General features: G+C 39.2%; 1 protein-coding gene across 1 annotated transcript; it reads right to left on the reverse strand.

Annotated features, from left to right (window-relative positions):
* Positions 1–525: 525 nt before the first annotated feature.
* On the reverse strand, positions 526–7,515 carry e4f1 (E4F transcription factor 1). The gene is made up of 14 exons (XM_023423323.2): positions 7,360–7,515; positions 6,980–7,101; positions 6,806–6,890; positions 5,977–6,158; positions 5,698–5,818; positions 5,446–5,598; positions 5,017–5,204; positions 4,563–4,799; positions 4,246–4,357; positions 3,871–4,088; positions 3,539–3,737; positions 3,258–3,421; positions 1,820–1,882; positions 526–1,584 (listed from the first exon to the last, which is right to left on the reverse strand). Exons 1-14 carry the CDS (start codon positions 7,454–7,456, stop codon positions 1,210–1,212), a joined length of 2,316 nt encoding a protein of 771 aa, XP_023279091.1. The 5' UTR covers positions 7,457–7,515; the 3' UTR covers positions 526–1,209.
* Between the last annotated feature and the right edge of the window lie 2,047 nt (positions 7,516–9,562).

Raw genomic sequence — 9,562 nt, forward strand, 5'->3', positions numbered from 1 at the left:
ATGACATGCACACCGCAACCACACACTTCTAAAAACAAAGATGAAACGAAATAAGACAGCAACAACAAATGACAAAAAATCAAATACCAAATAAGCTTAGCATAACAACATAGGAAAGAAAAGGGGGGATATCCAAGCATTTTTCATTAAAGTTGGGGGGACTTTGTGGAAATACAACTATGAATAAGTGGATTGGGAACAACCAGATATCATCAGGACACAGATAAACATTTGTGTAATATGGAGATTATTACAGTACAGTAGGCTACAATAAATCATTTTCATTGAAAACATTCTGGTGAGTAATTTGGTACAAGAAAACATTTGCATTAACAACAAATGTTAAGGTTTTTTTTTTTTTTCCTTCTCTGTCAAAATCATTTCAAAGAAATAAAGGACTTTGCAAAAAACAAATGTTTGCAAATATGAATTGTAATTAGTGTACTAAATAGTCACATACTGAAAGGTGAGACAGTCATCACTTAGGCAAACACGGTATAAACAAAGATAACCCGAAGTCAACTGTATAAGAAAATAGCATTTATTTGATGCAAACGCCTGCTTGAGTAAACTGATCACATTTTCATGTCTGTTTTCCGGTGTATCTGTCATGCTTAAAAGATGCATTATGATTTACCAGCTCAGAACTGCAACACTGTCATGAGAAATTCAACGTGTCCCTTAATGGCATCAGACAGGCAGGAACACAGGGACAATTTTTGATCGGTCATCCTTTAAAAGGGCACCACAATTCAAACTCGAGATGTAGAGTTTAAAAACATGACTGTAGCCGACCCCGAGAGCACAAGTGGAAACTGCCATGAAATGATGCCGATTTAGGTATTAAAAGAAAATGGAATTTCACGTATGTAACATGAAGTATAATGAAATATAATTGTTCAGGCCTTCAGAATGAAAACCTCAAAAAATTTGTAACTGTATGCACCTAAAGGTTCATTAATTAGCTAACATACTGAATGCAGTGCTTCCTTTCAGTAAACCAATCAACAGAAATCAAACACTTAATAGAACTAGTCCTTGTGCACACTTCATATTGAGGTTTTTCTATTACTGTATCTATAAATGTTATAAACACTTTGGCCTTTGTTTTGTTACTGAATATCACACATGATGCTTATACAGACTCTACAGTAATCGGCTACACAGGTGCAGTCAAGCCAAATCCGTTTCAGCCCATTATTAGTTCCATCATACTATGACAGTCTGAATCTCCACCTCCTCTGGGGAGGTGATGACATATTCCTCCTGCTGCTGCACCATCTGAATTCCCTCCTCCACTGCTTCCTCTGTGGTAACCATGGTAACTGTTCCGTCTGCCGTCTCCACGGTGCCCGCCGTGGCCAGCAGCGTGCCATCACTGATGGCAGAGGCCAGCGTCATGGCCACCTGCTCCGTCAAGCTCTCAGGTGTAGCAATGGTGATGGTGTCACCGCAGTCAGAGATGGACGGGCCCTCCTCGTTCGCCCCCACGTTACGCACAATGATCTGGTGGCTGCCCGTGCCACCGGCACCATGTGACTGGCTGACAATCCGCTGCACCACTTTCATGATGTGGTTTCCCATCTGGCAGTGAGAGATTTGATATAAATGGTTAGTTTTTAGATAACCCAAATATAACTAAAATGAATAAGTTATCTATTTTAGATCTGTTACTATAACAGTTAAAATTTATATGGTCATCAACCTGAACTGGAAATACTGAGATTCTCACATTCTGCTTCTACTGTAGATGTTCTCATTTATGGTGGTGTGTGTGTGTGTGTGTGTGTGTGTGTTCCATGTGCTTATGTATACTGACCTCATTTTGACCGTCTTGAATGAGTGTAACCTCTTCTTCCTGTACATCCTCCTCTGTTTGAGTCTGGAGAAGATGACAGGAACAGATCAAATGAATAACAAAAGCTGGCAGTATATTGCACCCAGCACTGATGAAGTGTATTTAATTAACAATCACTTGAAGTAAATATAGCTAGGAATGACAAAGCATTGTCTTACTGCCTTCAGCAAAACACTTAATTATTGTATTAAGACATTTATGAAACGTTTTGAAAAAAAGTTTAAGCATGTTGTCAAAGATGGAAATGTTTAACTTTCTGTGCTTAAGACTCATTCTATAAGTAACTTACATTAATCGCAAATAGCAAAATGTTTCAGATCTAGCCTCATTTTCAGCCAGATAGAATATGCTATGAGAAGCATTTGGGTTCGTTTGAAGCCGCTTCTAGGGTCAATAGCCTCAAACCCATTGTTTCCTGCAGCCAGGGACAACACCTACACACTGGTAAGATTTAGTTTTATATTAGTTTAGACCATTTGTCTGCACAGGCAGTTTTCTTTAGGAAAGAGAGCTTTGGGGTATCCTTGTTGTGTATCCTTCCTGTTTTTGTTTTTATGGATTGAATGCTTTCAAGAAGAAGAAATGCCTGCAAATTTAGTTGCTGCCCATAACAGCTTCTAGTGATTTATGTTAATGTTATGTTAATCCGAGGGTTTAGGAGTAGCTGTGCAATTTTCAATCATAGCTAACAAATGCTTAAATATTTCTTCATTTAAAACAAAGAAAAAGCAGGGTATTCTCTTTGTGTCTTTTGTTTCTCCAATAAGACTGAGCTGAAGACCATCATTTTTTTAAAATACTATTTCTATAAAAAATAGTTTCCTCAGAGCTCCAATTTCTACACATAATGTCAGCAGCAGCTCTGACTACTGGCTCCTCCTGCCTCCAAAACTGTATTTTCACCATGCAAATAAATTATTCTTTATCAGCTATCTGATATTGACAATCTCACCTTCCACTCTCTTTCTGTGTAAACAAGTGAAATGTCAGTTGCAACTCAAACTATCAGCAATCAAGTTATCTTGTCTCTGATGGGCCTGAAATGTAGTGTTCAAAACTAGAGGTCCCTGAACTTGGTAGAGGAAAGAGCTGAGTGACTGTTTGTAATCAGCAACCCAATCAAATCCCAGCAGATTTGATCATTTTGTCCTGAGTGAAGAGTGAAATTGTTTTGCACTCCAATTAGTGATGTAGCAGCACGTATTCTGCTATTGACTGCTAATAGAAAATACCTGCTGCGATACCACTGGTTGGGTGTGGACAGATGTGCACCATGTTTCAAAGTTTGAACTCACAGACAGCAGTCCATCAGCAGTCTTCTCAGTGTTGTTTTTCCCCACCCAATAGTTGTGATGTGAGAGAAGAAACTACACTTTCTCTAATCCCCTGTGGCTCTCACCTTGATGATATACTCCTGTGTGTCTGCCACCACAGAGGAGAACTCCACCAGGACAGCATGAGGGTCGTCTGAGATGATGGCTGCTGTAGCGAGGCCGTCCACTGACGCCTGCTCCTCTGTCACCTCACCCTGCTGCTCACTGGAATCTTCCTTATGGCAGCCGCCTGGTGGAAAACAAAACCACATTTGCTTTACGGTCTGTTAATGTCATTTGCGGGAGATGCCGACAACACAAGGGCCGATTTACTGTTTTGTTTTGATGTCTGTAAAATCACACTGACCTTTAGCACGCATATGTCGATTGAGGGTCCCGTGCTCAGCAAAGCCCCGTCCACACTTTGGGCATTTGAAAGGCTTCTCTCCGGTGTGGTGGCGGATATGGCGCACCAGAGAACCTTTCTCCCTGAAGCCTCTGTGGCAGAACTGACACACATAGGGTTTCTCATCACCATGAGTCCGCTGATGAACCTGCAAGGCATTCTGAGCAAGAAAAAGAGGTACGTTAGACATTATATGCCTTTTATGTCTGAATTAAATATTAGTGAGGGAAAATTAAATAATAAAGATACAGCTGAAAATTCACATCAACACTGGTAAATTACACTAAAATCACCTTGGTCTTGTATCCTTTGTTGCATCTGGCACAGTGGTAGGGTCTTTCATCCGAGTGGGCCCTCATGTGCTCACGTACATGCCCAACAGTTTTGTACAGCTTGCCACACTCACCGCACTTATATCTCCTCTCACTGACATGAACCTCCATGTGTTTCTTCAGCAGGTAACCAGTCAGAAACTCCTTTTGGCAGAGCGTGCACTTAAAAGGCTTATAACCTGCAAAAAGAGGTGATAATTATAATTGGATCAACAAAAGGTCAGCATCCCATCAACAGCTTTCTTTTGATTACACATTTTTGACATAATTTGACAGGAAAAGTTATAGAAAGCATAAAGTGATGCTGTGAATCTCCATAAATGGTTGTGGACTTACCCAAATGACCCTTGACATGAAAGCGAAAGTAGTTCAGGCCCTTGAAGGAGCGATTACAGTGTGGACATGTGTGCATTTTTGAGGATGTCTGTTCATCTCCATCCTCTGTTTCCTGCAAAACAAACAGAAGTACAAAGAATTCTTGAAAATTAGTGTTATGCAAATAATCTGGAACAGTGGTTTATGATTGGGATGGCAGAGTTCCACTAAGGCTAACTTAAAAAAAAAAAAAAAAAAAGTAAAAAGGTGTATTAATCAATAGTTCATCACTGGTTGCTGTAATTGTGCTCGTCAATCCCAGTTCCCTGCACACCTACCACTGTCTCCATCTCCACAAACTCTTCTTTTATCTGGATCTCTGTGATATTTTCATCAACATCAGGACAGTCAGAAACCACTTTATCTATCTCCTCAGTTGCCGGTGAGCCTTCCTCAACCACTGTTTCCTCTGTCCCCAGTGCAATGCCAGAGTTGATGATGGCCTGGCAGATGAGGTTGTCGCCTGCTGCTGCAGCTGCAGCCAGGGCTTCTGCCTGAGACTGCTCCACCACCACCTGGACAGAGGGAGAGAAACAGAGAAAAGAGAACGGGTTGCATGAGAGTTACAGGCAAAATCATCTCATACCAGATCTCTATGACTCCACTTTTTCTTCATCATTTGAAAAATGTACCAAAAGCACTTTAAGGAAAGAGTATTTATTTTGTGTGTACTTTGATAGGTAACAGTCCATACAGGGCTATTAGCTGTATGTGCACCCTTTCTCCACTCACCTGCTGCTCCTGTGTTGTTCCATCCACCTCCATTGTGAAGTGGACCTGATGGAGGACCTCCTGGGAACCAGCCTCTACCACACTGACGACAGCAGTCTGAGCCTCCACTACCTCCTGCTCCTCTGGCTGCTGCTCCACAACCACCACCTCTTGCTGGGCAGCCACTGCAGGGTGATCAGCTTCCACACCTGCACAATGCACACAGACCTGTCCGTGTCTCAATGGACTGTCACTTCATTAGGTATTCTGACTCTATGTTTAAGATCAGTACTACATAAAGGACTTATCACTGTAAAAATTAACCCTATGTAGTGTCTGATAAGTGAGTATTCTGTCAAAAGCTACAGCTCATTTACTTTGATAGAATAAACTTTGCAAGACGATGACGCTGCTCTCATCAGATCACAGCTCCTATGGCATAAATCTGACCTTTTTGCACTCCATCTTTGCTGACTAGGATCTCCTTATACTGAACAAAGCGGATCTTTTCTGTGCAGGGTGTAAGGGCCTTAAGGTGTCTGGTGAGAGCACCTGACTCTCTGAAGGACTGGCCACAGAGGGTACAGCGATATGGCCGCTCATCTGCAAAAGAACAGGAAGAAAGCAGCATTATCATTATGTCAAATTTATTAGAGGATATCAATTCAAGACACAATCAGTTCCTAAGTTTCCTCTCTTTACCAGTGTGACGACGGTTGTGTCGAATCAGAGAGCCTTTAGTACGAAAAGAGGTACCACACAGGTCACACGAGAAGTTCTTCTGGTCGCTGTGAGTTTTCATGTGAGTTCTCAAGATGTTGGTCTGTTGAGGGAGAATGGGGTGTATTCAAGAATCAACACTGGCAAGATATAGTGTAACACCTGGTCTGGCATCACATGGGTACATGGCATCTCATGTACCCATGTAAGAAAATATAACATTGTCAAAATAAAGGCACCAAAATTAAATGTGTCACTCACTGTTTTAAATGTCTTCTCACAAATTTGGCAAATATAGCGTCCCTCTTGGTTGACTTTGTAAATAGGCCTGTCACTGTCAGCATTGTCAGATATGGATCCCTCAGTCCCATCTGACTGGTCAGTGACTTTAAGTGAAGCGATTTTCCTCCTGCGACCTCGACCCAACTGACCACCGCTTTCTTCTGTGGGGAAAACAGACAAAATAACAATTCAATCCCCCAGATCTAAGATCTAATTCACAGGCTGAAACAATGTTGACTAGAGTTGAAGTGAATAGTCTTTAGATTTATTTAGTTCATCAACAAAAATTGTCTTCACTATCTTTATAATAAACTTACATTTGCTGATCTCAGCTTCTCAAATGTGTCTTTTTGAGTCCTGAAATAAATTCTCTTTTCAGAAAGGTTTCAATGTTCAGTTTTTTTTGTTGTCGTTTTGTTGAAACTGTGTTAAAAGGTGTTAAATCAAAAGTATGATCATTCTGGAAGCTGCAGTTTGTTGTGTAATTGAAGTGTATACAGAAAGGCATTTTTTGTTATTTAGTCTATCCTCAGTGATATAAATTGGGTGGACAAAATTATAAGAACAACTGTCAATATAATAACCATGCTGCTCAACAGCACCACAGACCATATTCACCAAAATGATCATACAAATGAATCAGCATCTCTTTAACACCGTTTCAACACAAGTTGAAAATTGAAAACTTCATGAAAGGAGGATTTATTGCAGGACTCTTGTATTAGACTGCATTAGTTTTAGGTAGGTGCACCTAATAAACTGCAAACTGAGTGTACATAATAAATTCTTAGTCCTTATATTGACCCACCATTAGTGGTCTTCCCTTGTTCATCTGAAGATGCACCTTCAGCTGATTTCACCTCTGAAGAAGAACTGCCATTGGCTGCAGTAACCTAGCAAAATGCAGAAATCAACATTTGTACTACCTCTGCTGTTTACAGTGGTTACTGGATCATATAAACCAACACAACACTGCTCATACCTCTTGGATGGCCACCCGGCTGCTCGCCTCCCGTTTGCAGCTTTGGTGCAGCTTGTGCTGAATGAAAGCTTCCAGCGTTGAAAACTCGGACTGACAACGTCCACACTTGTGCACATCCTCATCTGACGGCACACAGACAAAACCTTTCTGCATGAGATAACTTCTTACACTATTTGTGCTGCAAGGTACCAGCTAGTAGACCTAAACATTTGTAAACAAAAACCGATGACTTGCTGGACTTCTGACGCTGCAGCGAGGAAGCAAACCAGCTAATGTAGCTAATGGAAGCTAGCTGCTAGCAACATTTCACGATGGAAGAAGTTAGCCAGGCCCAAACGCTGCAACTGGTTAGTGTTTCGGATTTGTTTTAGAGAACTAACCTTCGTCTCCCAGTGTGGTCTGAATGGTGATTGTGTCGGTGCCGTTCTTCGTTTCCCCCGTCTCTGTTTCTGCCGTATGATTATTTTCTACATTCATGTCGTTCGAGGTCTCCGTCTCTGTCGCAACGCTGCTATACGGAGGGAAAACATGGCGGATTTACGACCCCGTAGTCATAACAACAAAAAGAGCGCCTGCGCGTGTCGAGAAAACAAGAGAATAATCAACAACCAAGTTATTATGGAACAACAATACCATTAAAATTGTCCAACATCTCCTGCCTCTTTCCTGAATTTAAAAACATGATTTTTCTCTTCATTTATACTGTAGCTGGAATAACAGATACATTTTGTACAAGAACACATTACTTATTGTTATTATTATATAAAGAATATTAGGTTATTCAGCAGCTTAATTCCCCATGATTCACTCAGACAAATGAACACACTCCAGTAGGTATATGCTTTAGTTTTTAACGGATTCCATTCTGGTGTAGGCTACCAATAATCCACAGGAATATAGTATATTTTCCCTTTCTTTTGAAAATGTACTGCTTGACCTTATTAATTATTCTTTTGTTTAAAAACAGTGAGCTGTAGGTCTACTGTAAATTTTTCATAAGATTTAATGTTGGCAAAAACACACATCCATACATCTAAGTTCTCCAGTCATAGACCATCTTTCTAAGTATCTGAGAAAGGCAAGCAACATCCAAACCTTGCTTTACTCAATAAAATACATAAATAATTATGAGAACAAGATTAACGATTTAACGATTAAATCGTGTGATCAAAATCTGATTATTCAGAATGTTTGTTTTGACAGTGATAATGCATGTCTTGCTCTCATAGCTAAAATATTCTTCAGATATTATCTAAATGTGCAGCTGTACATACAATACAATAATAGTAAAATATGAAAATAAAATTAGTAGTAGTTTGTAATAATTGGAAACATATTCAAAAGCAAAAATAGTACAAAATGTTTGAGCCTTCATTCAAATTCTGCTGGCACACCTGGGTTTTCCACAGAGGAAGTGTGTTAGATTTGGGGCCCCACATTATCACGGGCCGTGAAAGCCACAGGTTCATGTGAAGATGACTGTGCAACACCCTTTCTAATTCAAATCAGTCCAATTCAAATCTATATGCAGACACAACGTGGTTACTAACGTGGAGATACGTAAAGCTTTCACCGGTTCTTCAGGTCTGACAAAACTTTGTTTTAGGGTCAACTACGGTCTTTACATTCTCACAGAGACCCATGATAATGGCCCATGAAACTACAGTGTCTGTAAAAATGTACTTATGTGAGGTTCCCTGTTGTGTTAATACACCAATTAAAGGAAGGAATTGAACACAGCATGTCCCTGTTCCTTATATGTTGCCCCATGAAAAATTGTTTTACTCTTTACAGCGTTTCATTGTTTCATTTGTAATAGATGACAATGAACACAGCAACACCTGGAGTTGAATCATCCCAAAAGTCTGTATCCAATTGATAAAGAATAATATTTTGAACATACCAACTCCAAATTTACACAAAGAGAAGATAGATGATCTGGACGTAGTAAACGAAAAATGTAACAATAAGTTTTTAAGGCAGTACTTAGTAAACACCTTATATCCAGGTATAACAAAAAGCTCACTCACTCTTAAAGATTATAACAAATCTGAAATATCAACTATTCGAACAAAATACTTAAAATTCCCAATTCCCCCAAAGTATAAAGAAATTCATTTTAAAACTATAAACAACATTTATCCCTCAAATGAATCTATAAAAGGAAGATTTAAATTTGTTGTAGAAAACTGTTATATTTGTAAAACGAAATGCCCCATGGCCAAGAATTAACCCTTCCTTGTTACAAAAATGTATGACACAAATAAATAATCCCCATGCAAATAAACTGTACACATTTATGGCAAAATTTAACCTATCCTAAACCCCTTGTATTTAATTAGTATGATTTTACTTTTAATTGTTTTATTATTTATCTTATTTTTCTTATCATTCTCTCTGTCATCTTATATCTGTTGTATGTTTGTTTTTGAAATGTGATATAAACCACTGCAATAATCTTTCAGTTTGGAATATCAAAGGAGGTGTGAATTTACTTTAAAATGTAAGATAATTTATGATTATGTTTGAGTATGTCATTGTTCATGTAATGTTCTATGTTTAAATAAAGTATTAAAAAAAAAC

The sequence above is a fragment of the Seriola lalandi genome, unplaced genomic scaffold, assembly GCF_002814215.2.
Source record: "Seriola lalandi dorsalis isolate HSWRI2012SDOR001 ecotype SW California unplaced genomic scaffold, Sedor1 jcf7180002054690, whole genome shotgun sequence".
Taxonomy (NCBI): Eukaryota; Metazoa; Chordata; class Actinopteri; order Carangiformes; family Carangidae; genus Seriola; species Seriola lalandi.